The sequence below is a fragment of the Cotesia glomerata genome, linkage group LG5, assembly GCF_020080835.1.
Source record: "Cotesia glomerata isolate CgM1 linkage group LG5, MPM_Cglom_v2.3, whole genome shotgun sequence".
Taxonomy (NCBI): Eukaryota; Metazoa; Arthropoda; class Insecta; order Hymenoptera; family Braconidae; genus Cotesia; species Cotesia glomerata.
In genome coordinates, this window is record NC_058162.1 from 10,003,730 (window position 1) to 10,027,408 (window position 23,679).

Below are 23,679 nucleotides of genomic sequence, written 5' to 3' on the forward strand. Positions count from 1 at the left end.
TGGCAAACCCTTACCTCGGAAATAATATTTGTTACTTGTTAACTTGATGTTGATGAGTAATTAAAATTATGTCATAAGTGCGTGCTAGTTTTTTTGTATAATGAAATAAAAATTGCAACAATGCAAGTGCAAGCAATGTGCATTAAATTTTAAAAATGAAAGAGCTTGTAATAAATGAATTCTTTCATTTTTTAAATGTAAGTGTTTATTGTTGTTTTTTTCTTCTGTTTATTTATATAAATGTAGACGTATAAAATGTTTTGTTTCAAAGCAACCATTGACACCATGTTTAAAAAAAAAAGTAATAAATTTTACATAATGTTCCCAAACACCAAAAAGTAAATTATAAAAATTATTTTTTAATTTTTCTATTTTAATGATAATATTGTTTTTTTAATAAAGTGAACAAAGCCGCTTATTTATGAATATTTAAGCTAGGTATTTACATATAAGCTAACATTTATTACACTTAAAATATAATGGTAATTTTAATTGTAATAAACATTTATTTTTTAATTAAAAAAATAAAATGAAAAGACAAATAATTAAGCAAAGAAAGTTTTCGTCTTTCTTTCGATATCTTCAATATTAATTAAACAAAGTGAAAAATAATAATAATAATAATAATAATAATAATAATAATAATAAGTTACCATTATATTTTTTACATAAAGAAAAATATTAACATAATAATGTAATACAAGCAATATTTTTTTTTAATTAAATTAATAAAAGAATTAAATTGTTAATAAATGATAAAGATTAAGTACGATAACATAAGATAATAAATATTAAATATCACGTGCGAATATTTAATCGACAACAATAATACCAATTAATTTTGTTATTAATAATCCAAATTATTAATACCATAGATTAACGTTAAAATCAATAACGTAAGGGCCAATAAAATATAATATTAATAGCACTAATTAATGAGAAGATAAAAGTAAGTAGACGTTAAGAATCAACCAGTGAATCTTGGGTAATATTGCTGTCAATAGAATAATTTAAGTCGGTTAAATTCATTTTACTGACAACTTTACACAGAGTTGTGTTTTCGTACTTCGGCGGTGTCTTTATAGGCGAAACATTCAAAGTTATATTGCAGTTAATGTTTTCTTCTTGCACGACTTGTCGCTCCAGTCGTATAAAATCGCGCGTATCCATGGACATGGTCATCAAACAATTGCGACATGTGTAATTTTTTTGTAACATAAATTCTTTCGCGCTGTCATTCATTATCAAATTATCACAAAAGTCGTCTATTGATAAATTTTTGAGATCATCAGTGCAGAAATATTTTGAGCACACGCTGCATTTTTTTTCAGTAGTATCATTATCATTATCATTATAATTATAGTTACTATTGTTATTAATAACATTAATATCACTGTTTTTATCTTCATTACCATTGTAACCATTAAAATTCTTATAATTAGCTTCTTTTTCATTATTAGTAACGCCAGACTTATCAGAGTCGCACAAAGAAGAAAGGTCCGCCATGTTGGCGGTAGTGTCGCAAGTGTTGAAATTATCCTCTGAAAATGAATCCGATTTTCTTAAATTACTCGACACATCTGCATTATACATCGTATCATGAGGAATTCCAACTATTTCTGAGGTGCAATCATCATCAGCATCGTTATCACTTATCGTGTAAGTTTCGCTGTTTACTTCATTGTTATCACTTCGTGGAGTTATTGTTTGAGTAGACTGGTGAGATATACATGTTTCAAAACTCTCCTGATTCGATAGTTCTTCTTGACAAGAATGAAATTCCGTTAATGATGATGAGGTTTGTTTTAACTCATTGACATTCTCAATTGAACAATGATTTTCATCCAAATCACTCACAGGTTTGTTGAAGACTATTTCTCTAATAATATTAATATCACCATCATGATAAATATTATTGTTAACATTTTCATAGATAATTTTCAAATCATCATCTTCTTTGAAAATATTTTTAATACTCATTATCACTACCGAATCTGAATCATCATCAGATACATCTACTGGCTTTGCATTGACATCAGGCGCAACTTTATCAATATCAATGTCATCTTCATCGATTTCTTGTATCAATTCTAGACTACAAACGCTGTCAACTTTGTTGATCTTCATTGGAGAGTTGATATTCTTAATCGGAGAACTGATGAAGCAAACCTCATCTTCAGATTCTGATTCATCGTCTTCAGAAATAGTGGAAAGAGAAATTTTGTCTTTACACCGGGTAATAGAAACGTTAAGAGCTTCATCAAGGCAATCGAGATGCAGGTCGTGATGCGTAGGATAGTGGACAAGTGGCTTAGCATCAACAGTATCCAGTATGTCATCGACATGATCGTATTCTACAAAAGTCGTTGAAATATTTCCATTGTAACTGTGCTCTATTTCAGACTCAGCCATTTCCCAAAGCTTCAAAGCTTCTTTCTCACCATCGCTCAGATTCTTCACCAGGCTGTCACTCTCATCACTCTCAGATGATTCTCTTCCATCAGAAGACTGAGCTCCTGTTTCCTGAACTTTTTCAGCTTCATCAACCTCGTTCTGAACTTCTTGACCGCTACTGACTTCACCTTGGTACTCAATGATACAAAATTTAACAATTTTGCCGTTTACCTCATTCTTTTCCTTGCTATCATCGGACTTGGTATTATCAACTGATATTTCTTCGCGTTCAGACTCTTCATTCTGCTCAGAACTATTAACAGCAATATCTTCTTCATTATGACCATCAACTTCCATTGAATCAATCTCTTTACCAGCAGTGTTATCAATGTTAACATCATCAACGTCAACATCTAACTCAGCCAAAGAAGCTTGGCTGTTCTTGAAAATCTCCTCCACCTGGTTCTTAAACTGCTTCAGCGCATCAGAGTAAGTCGAGTCACCATTACTGGTCTCTAAGCCATCCGAAGCTTTGGAGGACTCATCAATATTAACCTGCTCGGCGATGCACTTGAGTTTTTGTAGAATTTCAGTCGACTCCGCTGCTGTTAACTTCCCGTCAGGATTCAAATGCAAGTCATTGATAACTCCAGAGAAGAATATTTCCTTTATTCTACCTTCATCCAAAGAATTAACGTCCTCAGTGATTGCCTTCAGCTTGTTAATAAAGTCCTCTTTACTTTCTGTACACTCCACATTTTCATCAACGATTTTTAAACTAGACTCCTGTTGAATTTGCAATTCTTTTATTTCGGTATTAGTATTTTCTTTAACTTTTTTTAGGTTAAAACTCTCTGAAGACTCTGATGTGTCACGTGGAGATTCTTCTTGAGATTCATGAGAATCTTGACGTTCCAGCGCCTGTTCCGAAGAATTTGAGGAGTTTTTATCAATAATGTGATGAATTATTTCATCAATAACGGTATATTTATCAGCAATATTCTCTTCAGAGTCTTCGTTGAAAGAAATTTTATGAATAATCTCACTTATTTCTTCTTTTACCTCTTCAGGATCTATCTGTTCTTCAGTGTTAGCTTCTTCTGAATGACTTTCAGTATGAACTTCAGGCTTACTTTCTTCCTCAAAAAGGTTTTCTAAGTTTCCAAAATCGTCGTCATCTTCAATTTTAGAATCAGCTTCTTCTTTTATTACTATTCTTTCTGTTCCAATTCCATCTTCTTCTACAGAACTAATCTCTTTATTAATCTCAATATCTTCGGCATTGCTATCATCTTCCACTTTACAAGCTACTTCATCAACAAAGTCGATTTCTTCTTTACCATCTCGCGTTCCTTCTCCGTTACCAGCAAGATAGGCTTCTTCATTACCAAGTGGAGCCTCTACTTCATTTTTAGCATCATGCTCAGCATTTTCACTTCCATCAAATCGAGTTTGATCCTCCAAACTCTTAACAGCATTGACTTCAATACAAGCTGAATCTATAACATTATCAACTAATCTATTAGCTTCAATCAAAGTAGCTCTTTCCTCCAATCCCTCAATAATTTCATTAACAGTAGTCTCAATATCTTTGTGAAACTCTCCTTCGTCTTCAACTTTTATTTCTGGCAGTTCAAAATCAGCTGATTCATGAGTAACGTTAGCTTCCAACTCAATAGAATTATCAAACAAATCAATGGTCTTGTTTAAGTCAACGACATTATCTTCTTTTTCTTCATCTTCAGCAATAGGATCGTCCCAAATATAAAAAGAATCATGATCAGTGGGTGACAAACTTCCTATCGGAGCAAGTATTAAGCACTGTGGGCATTTTTTACCGCAATAAATGTGCTCGTTACCTTCTTCGCCATCTTGGATCTCAGCCGTAGGAGTCAAACTGTAAATGACACTCATATGCGACGAATTTAGGTTGTATTTCATTGATGCATCTGAACTTGGCAGATGGAAGTTCAACGATCGCATGGATTTAGAAGGAGTCAAATTGACATTAATACTGTCAATTACTTCAGTCATGCTGTCTTCACGTTGATATTTCTTCCCACTGACAAGTGGTGAAGAAAATCTCCAGGGTTGACTATCGTTCAACTCTTTAGCAAATGAAGATTCTAAAGTATCTAGCGGCTCATTGAACCACTCAAGATTGTCAATCAACTCGGGGGAAATCGATTCTGTTTCAGTTATCAAATTCTTCTCATCAGTTACAGCACAATCCAAGTTCTTCTCAACTACTGTCTGAACACTAGCAACATCTTCGGAACTTGGTTCTTGATCAGAGGCCAATTTTTCCCCTGAAGATGTCATACTCAGCGGATTAGCAATGTTCCCATTGACATCAGCTTCACTGACATTAACGTCCGTATTAACGAACTCGAAGCTGCCAGCTGTTGGTAAGCAATCTTTACTGACCTGTACATTTTTGATAGGCGTGCTTTCGTACTGCACTTCGCCGAACTGATAAAATGGCGACATGCTTATCGGACTGACCCGCAGATCAACAGGCACAGGTCGCAGTTCACATTCCTTTAAATGACTCTCAGTCTCCACATAAGTTTCACTCAATACTTGCCGGTTCATGGCTTCTTCAACAAGACGTGGGCTCTGCAGGTCTTGCAGTTTCAGGACTGGTAACGACAAGCGAGGAAGTTTACATACTGAACAGCTTGAAGAGGCCAATGGTACGTATGCTCGCTTGCGTGATTTTATCAATCCAGTGTTGATGTTGATATTGTTTTCAGTATTGTCATTAATATTGCGGCCAGTTAAAGCTAGAGATGAGTATTTTGAAATAAGTTGCTTGACTGAACTTTGGCCTTGGTTGGTATTAATGAAATTCAGATTGACATCAGAAGCGCTTTGACTAGCTTGAATTGTTAAATTAGAATTTTTATATTGCGCGTACACTTTGTCGTATTGGTCAAAAAATATACGACGGCGATAAGATTTTATTCGGGAGTTTAAATTCGGGTAAGTGGATTTATATTTTGGAGATGAAACTCCAAAAATGTTTAAATTGTCCAGTGACTTAGACTGCGGGTTTAATGATTTTAGGGGTGTTAATGTTATTAATTTAGTCCTCTCAAGATGTATCTCTTCATGTGCATCAAGACGCCACCGACCGTAATCGCTGACTGGAATCTCCTCGCTACCCTCATCATTGCTCGATGCTTCATAATCTGTAAATTATATTGTCCAAAAAACTCCTAAAGCGACCGATTTTTTAACATTTACTGATTTTTATAACGATTTTACGTTGCCGTCGTCGTATTGATCACAAACCGCTCGCACCATTAGTTTTATTACTTCTTAAAAACATGTTATTCATTCATTTATTTATCAATAACATTCATTAGATTATTAGTCAATTGATTTTATTTAGTTGAGGAATTTAGTTATGGTCATTAAAAAATCTAAAGGTAACAAGCGTGCACCTGGGTGCGAGCGTTTGGTGACAAGCAATGGATCTTTAAATAAGCGGATGATTAATATAAGTATTAAACAAATTAAAAAAAAAAAATTATTTTAATTGTTTGATAAATGTAAATGAGTACATAAAGCGAGATATGCACATGCATAAGCAATTCATATGAGCGTGAGAGTGATTATTTTTTTATTTTTTGGTGCATGCTTTTTCAACTCACCTCGTTTACTGCGATTATTCATGGGTTCAATAGCTGAACGCCGCATCTCGTTTAAAAATTCAGTCGTTGGGTCGACTATTAAAGAAGAAGATAACAAAAAGAACATGCGATAAATTTTGAAATTTGAAAAAATTCGGTTTTTTATTGTTTGAGTTAATTTAAGAAGGGTTTACATTTTTTCTGTCTCTCGCCCTCTATTGGACAAACGAAAGTATCTCTGTCATACTTGTACAACTTATGGAATCTTAAAACGCATTTTATGCATAAATAAATGAAAATTTTCCAAAAAAGCGCTTCGCTCTTCGATAGATAATTTAATTATCTATCGAAGAGCGAAGCGTTTTTTTCAAAATTTTATCTTATTCATGAGCAAAACTCGTTTGAAAATCAACTATCAACCACTCTTAAAAAAGGGATTTTTGGTGTTAATAAATTTTAATTGATTTTTTGAAGTCAAAAATTCGATGTTGAATAAATTAGTGTAATTTTTTAAAGCAGATAAAATTTCCCGAAATTAATTTATGATTTTTTGAAAAAAAATTTGCAATATTTATAAAACTAAATATTTTTTTTTTTTTACATTTAAATTTTCTTTCTATTGAAAAATTAAGAATTATTTTTTTTTAATTCAAGTTTTAATTCTGTACCTCATATATTAAATTATTTGTGGATTTTAGGTAAGATTGTGGCTTACCTCCAATCTTTTGCCGATTTAAAGGAGCAATTTGAGATTGTGTAGTAACAGTTTGAGTCGGAAGATTCGATACCGTCACCGAATTGGAAGTGGATTTATCCGCATCATTTTCATGCTCATGCATTTTTCCTGATTCGTGCATTCGTTATCATGCATTAGGTTTTTATGATATTTAAATTTATCAAATGTTTAAGAATAAATTTCATGCTCAAACAATGATAATAGTAATAATAATAAAATATCAACCAATTGAAAGTGAAAACTTACCATCACTTAATACAACTTCTGCCTGACTTGGTTTAGGTACGCGTTTTGTTTCTATCCGCAGTACACGAGGTTCTAAAAATAAACAAATAAATTAATCAATAATTCTAATATTAGCTTATAAATCAAGTAATTAATTATTAACAAATAATTTACCATCTCGACTTTCTTCTTCAGTTTCAGATGTCACAGAGATAGGTGATTGAATTGGAGATTTGGCAGTGCTTGATTCATGGGTCGCTCTACTAATATTAAATGACGATAATGCTTCTGATTCCGACTGCGATTCATCATCTGGTTAATTTAATGAGTTTAGAAAATAAAAAAATATGTATCTCATAAATGAATAAACTTAAAAATCGCTAAAAAAAAAACTTACATATATCTCCTTTAGTTTTACGTTCAACTTCTTTTTTGTACTGATCAAGTTCTTGATCAGTGACCGCGTCGAATGGATTTTTGGCGTACGGAGTTTTGTATACCATTGCATTGTGTTGGAAATTACGTTGGATAATACCTTTACTTGCTGCACCTACCAATACTACTTGTTCACCAGTGCCACTGATAGTTGCGTCCTGTTGAATAAAAAAAAATTTTTTTTAAGAAAAAAAATTGTTTTAAGAAAAAAAAATGTCTATAATAATTAATTTCTTTAAAACATAAAAAAAATTTAGTGAAATTTACCTGCATTTTTTTAGCTTCTTCCCACGAAACGCCTTCCAAAATATGTGACTGTGGTCCAGCTGATATTTTATCCGCTCTACGGTAGTCTTTAATCTATGTTAAAAAATCAATTATTAATTATTAATTCAAAATAGTTAAGAAAAGTAATAGATAATAAATAAATGATGAACTAACCTGCTGTTGAAGTTGTTTAAATTCTTTTGGATTAGTATTCTTGGGTACAAACTGTAACGCACTATCAATCCTTACTGGCGTACTGCTACTGTGTGTTGGTGATCCATCAGACACCCACTGAAGACAAAACCAGAATTGTTAAACGACCCAGTCGATTTTAACCACCAGAAATAGTAATAATAGTAGTAATAATAATAATTAAAAATTAAAAGTAAATTAAATAAGCATTTATAAGCCGGTTAAAAAAATGACTCGATTAAATGTGTGCCTGTCTCGTCAATGGCTATTGATATATACACTCACAAAAATAAAAATAAAAACACTCGATTATTATTTTTTTTTCTTGTTTTGAAAAAAAATCTTAGAAAAGACAAAGGGTCGACAAATCTGGTTTTGTCAATCAGCTGATGTATACCCTGGCCACTGTCCGTATAATTACTTTTCAAATTACGATGACCAACAGGCACACATTCATTCAGAGTCATTGTCATATGATTAATTATTTAAATACTACAATGTTTTTATGATGATATATTTTTGATAATTGATAAATCAATTAATTATCAATCGTGATAGAATTAATTGTTATTTTTTTTTTTTTTTTTTTTAATGAACCCAATGTTTCCCAGTTAAATAAAAATAGTTATAAAAATACTGAAAATAAATTTTATTGAGAATAAATAATTGGTGGTTGATCCTCATGCTCCGAAATGTTTTAACTAATTAATTAAGATTGTGAAAGTGGACCCTAGCGATAGAAAAAAAGTTGCAGACTTATTTGAGAATAGTTAACATAAATAATAAATAATAAAAATAAGAAACGACTTAATCCAAATTCCGAGAATATTTTTCATTGGGATTTACCTCCTCTGCATTTTGATCCACCCACTAAATAAAAAACAAAGTCAAGAAAAAAGTAATATTAGTTAACACGATTGACTTCAATCAATTAATTAACTAATTATAAAATATAAATAAAAAAAATCCCGTCCTAATCTTTTTCACTTCACACTCACACGCATGTCCTGATTTCAATAATTTTATTTATCTATTTATTTATAGTAAATTCTACTGGACTTAACTTTGAAATTTATTAAAAAAATATTTTTTTTCAAAGCTGTGTAACTTTATTTAAACATCGCAGCTACAGAAAGAAAAATGACAATCCATCTTATAAATATCGCTTTTTTAAAAAATAATATTAAATTCATGAAAAGCAAAAGCTTTTTTTTATTATTAATTCATAATAAACTAAATAAAATTTATTTTTGATTTTTATATTCTGGCACTAAATAAATGGCATTGCACATCATTTTTAACCCTTCGTCACTCGCGTCATGAGCAGATCGCCGCCTAACAACTACTCAACCTATAGAGACTCACTATAGTGCGAGCGAGAAACTAAAAAAGACGCGAGTGACGAAGGGTTAAATATCTATCTATATAAATATAATAAAATAATTTGGAATGTAGCTAGCCAATAATAATACAAATGTATATTTCCATTAAAAAAAAAAAAAAATGGAATGTAAAAATTAATTTTATAAATTTACTTTTCATGATTTGATAAAAAGTGCAATTACATTTATATATATTTATAATTATTAAGCATCGCTTTGTTCAAGCATCAAATACATACGATTACTGCGTTTAGTTATAATCTCATTAGTAAAAACATGTAGACATTTCAATAGATTATTATATCAAAGCGTAACACATAGTAATAATATTTCAATATATATTTTTAATTGAAAAGTTTTGTTATTCGTTTTATAAAACTTTTTTTTTAGACTTTCTTTATGAACAATCTGAATTTAGTTAATTACTATTTTTTATTATTATATAAATTTATCATTACTGAAGAGAAATACTTTTTAGATGATATATTTTTAATTTTTATAACATTGAGACAAATCTCATTAAATATTATTTACGATGATTAATGACTCTATTTTTAACTACGAATTTTAACCATACCTGTAAAATTGATAATTTCATTATTGAGGTACAGACAAGATAACTCGGTACTTTTTAATAATTTGATTCAAGTTGACTAGTTTTTTTTATAGTTATGAATTATTATTTTCACAAAAGAATTGATTGATTCAGTAAGAAAAAATTCTAATAAAAAAAAAAAGATGACCTAAACTAAACGAAAATAAATTTTTCACTTTTCTTATGCTTGTAAATACGTAAAGTGTAAAATATTTATAATTGTATCGTATTATTTGAAGATTATTAATCAATAGGGAATGTTTTTTTTTTTTTTTTTTAAATCATCAAATAACTACTCGGTTTTATTTTCAAAAGTAATAACTTCTACCTTTGTTATTTTCTTAGGATCCGGCGTTCCGGTCTCGAGTATTTCCACTTTTTGATAAACATTCGGTGAATTTAACCAACGTGATCTGTCGGCACCTTTACGTCCTCCTTTCCATAATCTGTAATTACAAACAAATAACCAAAAATAAATAATAATAATAATAAAATTAATGATTGTATGAATTAAAAAAATTTTTTCAAACGACTTAACAATTATAGTAAAATAAATTAATGGAAAATAAGATAAACTTTAATTAATGAAAAATGTTATACCCTTGTTTATAAAGTTCTTCTTCTTCCAATAAGTAGCCAAGTGAAGAAACAGCTGGTGGTACTTCAACATCGTTACGTGGTCTAGGTGGCTCACTTTTAATTAATGGATGTCGGTAAATATAACCAGTACGAAAACCCTACAATAAAAAATAAAAATAATTCAAATAAATTCTTAACAAAGTTAATAAATTTTGGCTGAAATTTTCGATATTTTTAATTACAATATAAATAGTTTGGGTATTTTTGAAATAAATTTTAAAAATAATATTGCTATGACAGAATCTATTACCGATAATTTAAAGGACAAATGTGACGGAGCAAGCTTATATAACCAGAAAACTATTCACAACTCCTCCAAAAACTTGACATAAAAAATTTTCAAGATATTTTTTATACCAAATTTAACAATAAAAATCTCTTTTAACATAAAAAATATGCTCGTCACAAAATTTTCCTTGTTCTCTCAATTACTTACTTAATCAAAAACAACCAACAATACTTGTTTAAAAAAATACTCACGGCATTGTCAAGCATCCTCATAAGTGCTTCAAACTCAGAGCTACCGATTCTCCAGCGTTTTTCCAATTTTTCAGCCAATGGCGAAGGTTCAATGATACTGGAAGTATGTGGGATCGGTGGTTTTCTCGAGGCTTCGTAAATAGATTTTTTGGATTCCTCCGACAGTAAGTTCAAGTTTTCAACTCCCATGGGCATCAACTTCAACTGGGTCTCGCAAGCAAGAACAGTATTGTAGACATTGTAAAAGGCTTCTTCAATAGTCTCACCGCAACACAAAGCACCGCGGTTGGTCAAAAGCATTACTTTATTAATAGGTCCCAGATTGCGGGTTATCTTCTCGCGCTCTTCTGGTTCAACAGTCTCGCCAATGTACTGGTGAATCGAGACATCGCCGATCACGATGCTCTCAGGGCCGATTGGTAAGAGGCCGCATTTTAAGGAAGACACTGCTGTTACTGTTGGCGTTGTTATATGTATAATACACTTAATGTCTGGACGAGCAGCATGGATCGTCGAGTGCAATTGAAATTCAGCTACATGCACTCCAAAATTAGTCGTTCCCTGCTCGACTACCTGCCCTTGCATGTCGACTTTAACTAATGACGATGCCGTTATCTCGTGGTAGAGCAGCCCGAATGGGTTTACTAAAAAATGCTCCTCGTCGGCGTTTAATCGGGCTGTTATCTGTCCAGCCAGACCCTGGGTCCATCCGTACAAATCTAGTAGTCTAAATACAGCCGCTAATTTGCAACGTAGTAATTTTTCTCCGCGTTCATAACCCTTCGCTTCTACACCACGGATGTCGTTTATAGGCACCACACAATTTGAATCTGTGAAATTTTTTAAATTCTTGTATTAATTACAGTTTTTTATTATTTTGATAATTAACATCAAAACTTATTTTTAGTTCATGTATGTGGTATTAAAGTGTAGAAAAAAAATCGACAAATTTTTGAAATGATCTTGAAATTTTGTTAAAGAATGTCAAAATAAATTCACTCTAAAAGTTTTAGCTTTTAATATTGATATTCAAAAGTAAATATTTTCCATTTAATTAAATAATAAATTATAACATGGTAAATAATATTTTTAAACTTTAGAGTTTTATATCTCGTTCTACAAGCAACATACGGGGAAGTGTTTTATACATATTAATTATAGTAAATTGAATGTTTTACAAAAAAAAATCTCTTATGATTTTTTGATAAGTTGACTATTTTGAAAGTTATAATTTGACATATATTTTAACTTTGTGCATGGCTCCATAGTTCTTTTCGAGTTAGAACTAGAAATTCCAAATAAAAAAAAATTTGTCGATCTTTTTGATACACTCTAATATGCAACAATGCTTTTTAAATAATTATAAAAAAATACATTAGTAATCTGGTATGACAAATTAGGTTATTTTATAATGTATGTAAATGATATTTTAGCAACTGAGTTAGTTATTTAAATTTATAATTTAAAAATTTTGTGTTTCTTTTTAAATACGTAAATCATAATTAAAAAAAAAAAAATAATTATCCATATCAACTCTTATTTTTTAAATAAAAACAACTTTTTTTTACCAATGAGTCAATTATAAAGATAAAACACATGAATCTTCAAAATTAAAATAAAAAACTACAAAAATATAAATAATCAATAATTGAAAAAATTTTTCAGTTGCTAAAATTTTAACTTGAACATTTAATAATTCTTATCAAACATAAAATAAATCATTTTCAACTGTAATATTCGCACGTACATATAATAAAAATAAAAGTAAAAATAAAAATTAGTCATCAATAATAAAATAACAAATCTAAAAAATTACTTTTGAACACATTAGCATTAAAACGAGCACCCTGTGCACCCATCATCTCCGTAATCTGTTGCAACAATCCGCAAGGTCCAGATCCATCCTTCAATTGTGTCTCAATAATGCGCTCCAACTCTTCTTTGAACATCTTCGAGTTCATTATTATTTCTACACGCTTCCTTCGCTCCATTTCTCGCATATCCTGCAAAATAAAAATAAACTTAATACAATAATTTTTCTAACATATGAAAAATATAAAATAATCTTTAAACTGTTTTCTTGTAATATTAATACAACCACAAGTAACAGTTCAATACTTACGGCATCAATATCCGCTGGTCTCATTTTGCTTTTTTCTTCTTCTGTAAGACCGTCTATCACTCCATTTGTGTGAGGCTCGGAGAGCTCATGCTGACTCGTGTCCGCCATCTTCGGGCCTCTTTCAGTTAGCAGCGCCTGATAATTTATTAAAAATTAATAATTATTATTAAAAAAAAAATTAATGCAACAAATATTAATGTCTTATTCTATAAATTTCAATTCATCCATTTTATTTTTGCTAACCTCATTTAACTCATAATCTAAAATGCAATTTTATTTTTTAACAACTGCTTTTATGAATGCTTGGTTAATGTTGTTAACAATAAATGCTGTATGCAACATTTTTTAAATTAAATTTTCAAATGAAAAAATGCGAAAATTCATTAAAAAAAAAAATTTCATAAGTAAAAAATAAAATTATATTTTTAAAAAGATCAACTGCAAGAGAAATTTTGAAATTTTGTTTTAATTACATAATTTTTTAACACATTTAATTACTTCACGCTAATAAATAGCGATAAAATAGTTTAGTACGAGTTTCTTACATTACAAAAGCCTTTAAGAGACTAACACACTAGTTTTAACCGATAAGGAGGTCTCTGGCATCTAATACTTCAGTTACATCACAGAACGCGGCTATATACTAACTTACAATTCACAACTTTAGTTTGCGCATTAAATTTGTCGCAGCCTTACTTGACTCATACTGATCCTGATCGCTTCAATAACGTTCAACTCGAGTCGAATAATAATAATTATTATCGTTTTATAATTAAATATACTCATAATGGCGGGTCATTAAATTATTAGATACATAGCATACATAACACGTGTTGCTGATGATTACCAACTAAAAATTAACAATTAACTGTTAATTGATGTAGTTCATTTTCTGATCATTTCTTTAATAGAATAGATTAAAAGTTCTAGATTTTTTTATAGCAAAAATTTTTATCTTAATCACTAGCTTCTTATCAGTTGAGTAAATATGACATTGTTTGATAGTAGTATCAAGGATTTGTGCTCACGGTTTATTTTAGACTGCATTAATTATTATTTTTATTGTTAATACATCACTGATTAAAATTCTTTATTATTTACATTAAAATTTAAGTAAGTTGTCAATTATTGTATTATAATTATGAAAAATTTGTCGAAATTTCTACACACATCTAGCGTGAACGCATCAAGATTTTTTCTCCTGCAGCTTCAATTTTTTTTTTTTTTTTTTTTTTTTTTTAGTAAATAAAATTATTTATGCATACGAAATCTTTTATTCTTTTCCAAAAAAACTAATAAACTAATCTGACACCTATCATCTTGATAAGAATAAAAAAAAAATTCTTTTCTTTCTTAGCATTTGTAAATGATAATCCAAACCTTATCTTTAACAAGTTAGAGTGAATAAATAGATATTATAATTCAAAATTACATTTTTTTTTTTTTTTTTTTTTCATTTTTAGGGACTTTTGAACTTTTTTCAAAAAAATTGCTTTAGCGCGTTAAAATATTTGTAAATTAATCAAAATTTTCTATTTTAAATTTAATAACTTTATGAAAATTTTGTTTGAAAAATTTTCTAAAAGTAATCATCGCCTTCGCTTCAAAGTACTTTCTTTTGACTTATTTAGTTAATAGAAACTTTGAAGATTTATCTTGAATGCAAAATTAACAAATAGTAAACAATTTCTAAATTATTATATACAATATTTGTCAAAGGTTTTTTTTTGTCAAATGGCTAGATTTCTTTTTATTCTTTACCAAAAATAAAAAAAATATTTTAGATTTTATTCTATTGCTGGCAGTCTAGCTGGCATTGATGATAAAAAAAAATATTTTCGTTAAAAAAATTGACAAAAAAAAACTTTTTATAAAGAAATATACCAATATTATACAAATATTCATTAACGAAATTTTTTTGTAAGTATTCATCTCAATTGTTCAAATTTTTTATAATTATTTTTCTTATTAATTTTTGCATTGCTAGATTCATATTAATTGTTATTTGAATAAAAAAAAAAATCCTTAATTTTTCCTGGTAAAAAAATGAACGAATGTGATAAAATTGTAATTAAATTATTTAAAAATTTAAAAGCGGTTTGACTATCGAAAATTAAGAAAATTAATGGAACAACAAAACTTTTCAGAAAACTCAAACATTACCTAAAATATTTAATAGAATAGTTCAATGATTTTTAGATATTTTTAATAGTGGAAAAAAAAAATATTTACAAAATTATTTTTAAATATTTTTATAACACTCTAAAATCTAAATTTAGTATTTTTACGAATATTTTATACAGACAGTAACTGTTGAGCAGTGTGTAGTACAGTGAATGACCTTTATCATAATTGAACGTTTAAAAATGACGTCACTTTACTCATCGATTATGCAATAAAATAAAAATAAAGATGAAAATACAAAGATTTTTTTATTACTTTATATTGATGTCGGGATCAATTAATCCATCAAGTAATTAGTGGTTATTAAATTGTAAATAGTATTTCAAGATTTCCAATGCTGATGTTATCAAATTGATTAATTAATTAAAATTAATGGTCGTAATTGTAATATAAGTAGATGAAGTCTTAGGTATTATATGGACAATTGAGTAATCGATTTGAGTGAAGCATCAATTACACAGTGTGTTGTCAACCCTAGAGGATTACGAAGGCAAGTGGATGATGGTGGATTTAGATCAGATGGTTTTTATACTCAAGGCAATGTTCTCGTACCTACGCATTTACTCTCTTACGGGTTCGTACGTAAATAGGGCAGTTCATTATTACGGTGTCGGACTAATAATACATACATCTATACATATATACATGTACCAAACGTGCCACGCCTATTCTGTATTATTTTTGTCAAATTATTCTTTTTATTCTCACTCTTATCAGAAAATTAATTACGGTGAGAAAATTATACGAATTATTTTTTCAAGTTTCTAAATGTGCATTTTAAACATTTAATAATAATAATAATAATAATAATTATTATTATTATTATTATTATTATTATTATTATTATTATTATCTTAAAAATTTTACTATCTACATAATTAAAAAAACAAATTTGTCTCAGCGTATTTATATGATAAAATAGGTTTTTTAAAATTAGATTTAGTGTCATTGGAAAGCTCTTGACTTGAATTTGTAACTTTTCAAGGTTCCCTATGGTTTTCAACAATAATTAATTTATTGTGATAAGCTTTTGGAGTAGTTATAAATAGATTCGGATTTCATGCTAGATAATAGTATATTATGCATCTAGGGCAGTAAAATAAGAAATGTCTCAGAACACATGTAATTGTTGTCCGAGGCGAAGCTGAGGTCAATAAAATGTGATCTGAGGCTTTCTTATTTACTGCCCTAGGTGTGTAATGTACTACTATTATTTATTTTATTCTGTTCGAGTGAATATCGTTGTATGTCAAATTTCCATCCATACAATTCAAGAAAAATAATAAAAACTTTGTGAAGGGGATCTTTATTGTAAAATGTCTCGACCCGAAGTTGTCACGGTTTCACGGTTCGATATTTTTTTCGGCGATAGTCAATTTATCATCTAAATAATTAAAAGAATAAGCAAAATTTTGTTAGCATATTTATATTTTAAAGGGAATTTTTATAATTAAATTTAGTATCAAAAAATTTTTTATATTCTTTGGTGACAGTCAATTTTTTATGTCGAGTTTTTGGAGGAGTTTTGAATAGTTTTTTAGTTCTGAAAGGTTGTTTCATCACATTTGTCTTTTAAATTATTGGTAATTGATTCTGTGATAAAAAATCATTAAGCCAAATTTTTACTTATTCATAATTCGTAATCCTCTGCATTCACATAGTTACTGCAGATTATTATTATTATTTAAAAAACAGATAAACAACTACCTAATGACATCAACAAACAAATAGATTTTAAAATAAAATCATAGTTTATATTTTTTGGCATAGGTCAGTATGTCGATGGGTCTGGCGTATCCGGGATAACATTGAATTCTCTTTATAAAAAATAAAGCCTGGCAACTGGCAACTGAATGGATCAATAGAGAGAAGACCATCCTAGCACGTGTCGTCACTACAAGTGTATACATCAATTCACCAGCTTTGGCAATTCATTTTTTACACACAAACATAAAACACGGTTTGGCTGGGTAAAGTGTAAAATAGTGTATTGCAGTATCATCACATACATCCATGGATATAGACGTAAATATAGGTACTTTATTTATACTAAGTGCATGGCATCGCTTCCACGAAAAGCAACCCTTGTTTCCTAGAACTTCTACCCTCAAATATTTTTTACCCTCAGTACTCGACTCTGTTTCCCCGTTGCGAAAGCTTTTTACTTTCGCTTGTCGACCTTGCGGCGCCAGTCTGGTTTTTTTAAATAATCTTCAAAAAAATTAAATTATAATGTACTTTTATCAAATTAATTTAATATTTTTGTGCAGAATAAATGAAAAAATTATCAAGACATGTACAAGAATAATCGTTATGTCAGATGTCATTTAAATAATAAGACGCACGTCACATGCATTTACAAGTAATTTAAATAAATAATTACAAGACAGTGACATAATGACCAGCTAATTGCTTCGTCTTCGATATCGACGGTGACGATAAAAATAAAATAACACGGGGTCGATGATCTTTCCAGACAGCGTAGGCTTATCGTCTCCTATAATTTTTTCTAAGCCACGTAAAATAAACTTTCAATAAAAATATAAATATTTTAATGTCATGGTGAGAGTTACAAATTATTTTATTTATATTATCCATTTTTAAAAGCTTTTATTGAATATTTATATTTTATTAAATTTTTATTATTGAATTTTTTGAAAAATTAATTCATTAAAATTTTTTTAATTTTTAATTCTCTGAAAAATTAATTCACATTTATAACCTAATTTTTTGACAAATGGGTCAAGTAAATTTTTTTAAATTATTAATTAAAAATACGTTCATTAAATATCTTTTTAAGAACAAGTCAATTTTTCCGATGCATTTTATAAAAAATATCTTTCTTCATATAATATTCTGTACAAGTATTTTTGGAATCAAATATTGTAAATTATAAAATGAATTGAATTAAGAGACAATAAACATTCGTATGGATTCCATTAGATTCAATCTACTTTTCTGTAGTGTAATAATACAATTTATCTAGGTCAGTTTGTCTAAGACGTGTTAATATTACATATAAACAATGAATCAATTTACTTCTTAATGCACGTGCAACATGTGTCCAGAAAATATAAACACCAAATGTTTATTAAGAAAATACTTTCTCTTGAATTTGATTTAAATTTAACTGAATATAAATTTTCATAGGAAAAAAATTAATTACAATGATATTCACAGCAGAAGAAATCTGAATACGTTTTATGGAGAACAGAAGAATAAATAATAGTATATTGTGTGACTAGGGATGAAACAAAACGATTTCAGACCAGAGTGAAGTTGCCTGCCCGAGCGAAGCGAGGGCTAGCATCACTCGGTCTGAAATCGTGTTTCATCCCGCGTCACACATTGTATTTTTCATATAAGTTGCATTAAAAATGCTAGTTTCAATGTCTGGAGCCAACCAGAACTAGATAGTTTCAGACGAACAGCGAAAATACCATTTTATTATGAAACTTATAATAAAATAGAAAGTAATAGTTTATTTTTTACCAAACATTATTCGTAAATTGACAAGTTTTCTTTTATCATTCTTATTTATGCTTAATAACAGAATTATAATATGTCAGTACAGTTAACGGTTAGAATGACAATTATAAAGGTATAAAATAAACAAACAATTGATAGGATTGAAAATAAAGCTGCAACTTCACCTCGCGGACAGAAAATCGTCATTTTCTGTCCGCCGGGAAGAAATAATTGGTACCTGCCCGGCACAGTCGCATTGGTCTGAAATTGTCTAGTTTCGGTTGGCTCAACAGGCATTGAAACTCACATTTTCAATGCAGGTTATATGAAAAAATATTTGAATTGATGATAAAATATATACGGCGTGTATGTGAATCCAAAAAAATGCAGCTCAGGAGTTGAATTGCAGTGAAGAATATGATAGGGTAAAGTAAAGGGCGAGGATTAAAAAGGGTGCAAGTTTGTTCGAACAACTGAAGCCACAGTTTGTTAATTAATTTTACTCTATTTTGTTTCTGCATTCTCGGCGTCTTTATTTTTTTTATTAAATCAACTCTTCTTTCTTTCACTTTTCTTTTTTTATAACTTTTACTTTTTACTTCTATTGTTTGTTTTTTTTAATAAATAATTAAATACTTTTCACTTTGAGCAATTAAAGGAGATTCTTTTATTGTTAATGTGAATAAATATAAATATAAAAATAGGATATTGCGCTTGGGTAACCGTGAAAAAGATATGTACATATAAATGACTACTTTTAATGGTTTATGCATTTAATATTGTTATTTTTTAATTCATCTTTCATTTATATTATCTATATAATTTAAAGCGCGCTAATTTGCTATCAAAATATTAATTTACAAACGAAATCCTTTAATTTAAAAATTAGAAGAATAAAAAATAAAAGTAAATATGAAAATTAAAACTCATTTTATGAACTTCAAGATGCATTCTATAAAAATTTGATAAGTAATCACGCTCAGAAGTTTTTTTTAAAAGAATTAGTAAAAGTGTGAGTTTAATTTCCAATAAATCTACCAAAAAATTCCATCAAAAATATCCCAAATTTAGATTTTAGAAAATTACAATGGTATGAAAATTAATTTGAAAAACTAAGTCAGAATTGGTAAAATTTTCAAAAGTTGCCTTACAAGGACTAATATAATATTTAGACTTTGCGATGAAATTTACTTAAAATATTTGTCACATTCAAACATACGAATATGATCACAATTAAACTCAAATTTTGCGGTTAAAAATTAATTTTTAAGACTACAAAATTTACATTACCTTCAATTTTTGTCTAAAAATAATATAATTTCATTCTTTAATAATTTTTTTCTGGCCATCAATGAAAGAATTTTGAAATTTTTAATAATTTTCTAATGATAATGAAATTTTAAACTTGTTCAATTGTCTACTCAATGTATAATAAAAATTCAAACAAAATTTAACAGGTAAATCTGTAAATTTTGTTAAAAAATATTTGCTCCTAAGATAAAAATTTATCAAATTTGCTAAGAACAATTTGTGAAGAAGATAATTGTTATACTGCACGGAAAAAAAAATATTGTTAAAATGACTATCCAACGTATCCTCAAACGACGTTTCCTTGAAATAACAATCCGGATTTCTGATTTAAGGATTCATTTGTTTGACTTAAAAGCATATAGAGAATAGCTCTTGTAAATATATGTAGTTTCGTCAAAACAAGCAACTGTTTCGTTAACGTGAGGATCTGTATAGTTGAATTAACTAAATGTAACGCTAAAATAATGATATGGATCGTCATTTTGATCATCCGCTGTATAGCTGAATGGGCTATACAGCGTATATCTCTAAAAAAAATGACTATACGGCGTATAGTCAGAATAACGATACGTATCCTTATTTTAACAATATTTTTTTCTCCGTGTGTCCAATAGTTATATTTAGAAGGACTGATTGCCTACAACCTACATGTGGAACGTTTACGGTTCATCTATTCAATATTGACCAAAGCTAAGCATAGAATTACATTTGCTAGAATAAACAATCTAAGTAAAGGAAATAAGAAAAGATAAAGATTGAAGAGGAGAAAAAATCCCATAATCATGAGATTTATCTTATATTTTTTTTCTTGGACTCGTTTTTCTTGTGGCTTCTCAGCCCCGCAAAGATGAGTCAGCCGTACCATCAGCGTCTGGCATAGCCTTAGTGGTTACGCCTACGATTTTTCCGTAAGTGTAACTTTTACGTGACCGGTGAAAGCACATGAATTTTAAATATCTTTTAAAGTTTGTAAATTTATAAATAGTGAGATTTTTTTAGACAATATGGTGGAAATAAATAAAATTTTAGTTTGAGTAGAAAAAATTTAAGATTCGCGATAGAGTTTTTAAAGTAAGTCTACCCACGTGCATTAACGAGTAGGCAAGACAAGACTACATCAAGACTTTATGCATGCATCTTTGTATGTATATAGAGTACTATTACTCTGTACTACTGAAAAGTGTACTAAGGTTGAAGGGTTAGTCGGCTGAGAAAATTACGAGGCGCCTATTCGCAATGAGTACACTCACCACGTGATGAGTTAAGAGCATAAAAGAATAATACAACGTATATCATATTTTTATAATTTTTTTTTTTAATTTTAACTATTTCTTTATCTATACATACGTGTTTTGAATATGATTTAGCTAGTAATGGTTTATAAAAAAAATTTTTACGTGTAATTCGAAATGTTTTTAGAATAAAAAATATATTTTAGGAAATTTCTATTACTTGAAATATTTTTTAAAACAATTCGTAGAAAATTTTTAATCTAAGGCAAGTTTTACTTTTACTAAAAAGATATAAAAATTCACAAAGTGGAAAAAAAAATACAAAAAAATTTAGAGATGTTCGTGCTGAAAGTAGAAAAATTTTGAATCGTAATAAATATTGCATAAAAATTGGTAAATAATCATTTATTCATTAAAAATAATCTAAATCGAAGGAAGAATATGAGAGTAACATATAGGAAGCAAGCAATTAACCCGAATTTGTAACTTCCTGAATCGAGCTAGTCTCGTTGAGAATCTGCAGACTTTGCACTAGCATTATCTATTCATAAATATAATATTTTATATATAAGTAGTCTAATATAACTAAGTAATATATTTGAAGTATAGAAAGCGAGATTTAGCTTCACATCATCATGTTTTACATTGTTAAAAAAAAAAAAGAAATAATTTTTCACCAAAATGTATTAGAAGTTGATTTATTAAATAATTAGTAATTATAAATTAAAAAATTACTATTTTTAAGAATAATAATGATAATAATTAAAATTCGAGATTATTATTATTAAATGTATAAAAAACAGTTAAAAATAAATAATTTTTTATGAATAATAAAATTGTTTAAATTTTTACTTGCAATAAAAAATAGAGATACAGTTAAGATGCAAAATGATTCTTGAGGCTGAGATATCTTACACTTATTAAATCCGAATGTTAACTAGATCAACATTATAATTATAGAAATGAATATGGTATCCATTCTATTCACAAGATTAAATGAACCTAGCGCCCATGCTATGCAGGAGTCGGAACTGAAAACCACCGAGACCATAACAAAATTTGCCCAGGGGTATTCATGAGCATTGGGCGTCGTTCTGCCGGGACATGGACTTATTGATCGGCAAGAAGTTACCACGTCGTGTCTACTCAGCGATAAAAAACTAAAAAACTAGGGGAAAATTAATAATTTTGTTAAAAAACAATAGCTGGAGAGTCAGTTTTATAGGTTAATTTTATTGACAATTATTACAAAATTAACAATAAGTTTAAGTTAGAGAACACACAATCTTTTAGATCACAGTTTCGTTTTATGAAATCAATGAGTCACTCAAATGGTTAAAATAGTGGTTAGACACCGTAAACCCAAAGGAGAAGAGGTGCTGGATCTGTTGATTAGGAATAGACTTCTAGAAGGTGTTCAAGGGAGCCTGCAGGTGCACCTTACAAGGTGATGACCAGCCGGGCCTTGGGTACGATGATTTTCTCTGAGGGGTACCACAAGGAAGCTTGTAGGTCACCTAACAGGGTGAAAAGAAGTACCGAGCCTTGAACACGATGATTTTCTTGTCTAGAAGTCGCCAAAGAAGATGCTTTTCGATTAGGTTATAAACACGCTGACTTAGATGATTTTCTCACACTCAGAATAACAAGATTTTACTTGTAGACAAGTTCGTTGCAGTGAAAGACTTTTATCTTAGCTTGATATCACGATGTGAATAGTAAGCGTTTGAAATGAAGACTGACTCGCAGCGCCGGATGGACTGGCTTATATACTTGACTGGCGGGATTCTCGAATTTTCAGCTGAAATTCTCTCGATTGAGTTGGAGAGAACTCTTTTTTGATAAATTCACTTTCCAGATTAACAAAATGAATGATTTTGATACAAAATGAATTTTTACTTTATTTTAACTCTTTTGATTATTAATTAATCGATTTTTAATTAATATTTAGCCAAATTAAGAATTTTGATCTAGACTTTTCTTTTACGAGATGTTTCTAGGCGCAGACGCGAGTAAGGCGCAGGCGCGAGCGCGAGCTAAGCGACAGCGCCAATGTTGTTGTTTAGAGTACTCATAACGATCAATAGGTGGCGCCACATATTTAATAATTTTGAATTATAACCAAAAATTTTGAATTATATCTTTATTTTTAAACATTTTCCGCCCGCCTTTGTTAAATTGATTTAACAAACTATTGTTAATGAATTGGTAAGATTCTTAATTTAGTGACAGGTCTTTCAAAGGTACTCGTAGCCGTTTTTACAGTAACTACTCGAACGTGGCCATCCTTACCGGGGTGAACCTTGATGATACGTCCTAGAGGCCATTTTGTTGGTGGATATCTTTCATCCGTAATGAGAACTAGTGACCCTGGTTTGA

At 29.3% G+C, this 23,679-nt stretch overlaps 1 protein-coding gene across 15 annotated transcripts in view; it reads right to left on the reverse strand.

Moving 5' to 3' along the window:
* The window catches only part of LOC123265087 (protein hu-li tai shao), a 45,491-nt gene that overhangs the window by 1,630 nt on the left and 20,182 nt on the right, over window positions 1-23,679 (reverse strand). For 2 of the 15 annotated variants that reach the window (XM_044728686.1, XM_044728685.1), the window contains exons 1-14: window positions 13,445-13,460; window positions 13,106-13,240; window positions 12,800-12,986; window positions 10,984-11,813; window positions 10,465-10,601; window positions 10,193-10,310; window positions 8,734-8,757; window positions 7,870-7,986; window positions 7,696-7,788; window positions 7,391-7,586; window positions 7,168-7,305; window positions 7,015-7,086; window positions 6,748-6,876; window positions 6,054-6,128 (exon numbers count right to left, since the gene is read on the reverse strand). In XM_044728686.1, the coding sequence (XP_044584621.1) occupies window positions 6,054-6,128; window positions 6,748-6,876; window positions 7,015-7,086; window positions 7,168-7,305; window positions 7,391-7,586; window positions 7,696-7,788; window positions 7,870-7,986; window positions 8,734-8,757; window positions 10,193-10,310; window positions 10,465-10,601; window positions 10,984-11,813; window positions 12,800-12,986; window positions 13,106-13,240; window positions 13,445-13,447 (2,254 nt within the window). In that variant the 5' untranslated portion in view covers window positions 13,448-13,460. Of the gene's footprint in view, window positions 1-815; window positions 5,589-6,053; window positions 6,129-6,747; window positions 6,877-7,014; window positions 7,087-7,167; window positions 7,306-7,390; window positions 7,587-7,695; window positions 7,789-7,869; window positions 7,987-8,733; window positions 8,758-10,192; window positions 10,311-10,464; window positions 10,602-10,983; window positions 11,814-12,799; window positions 12,987-13,105; window positions 13,241-13,348; window positions 13,476-13,650; window positions 13,788-23,679 lie in introns of those variants that run through there. The other 13 variants (XM_044728689.1, XM_044728688.1, XM_044728690.1 and 10 more) reach the window with 11 other exon arrangements.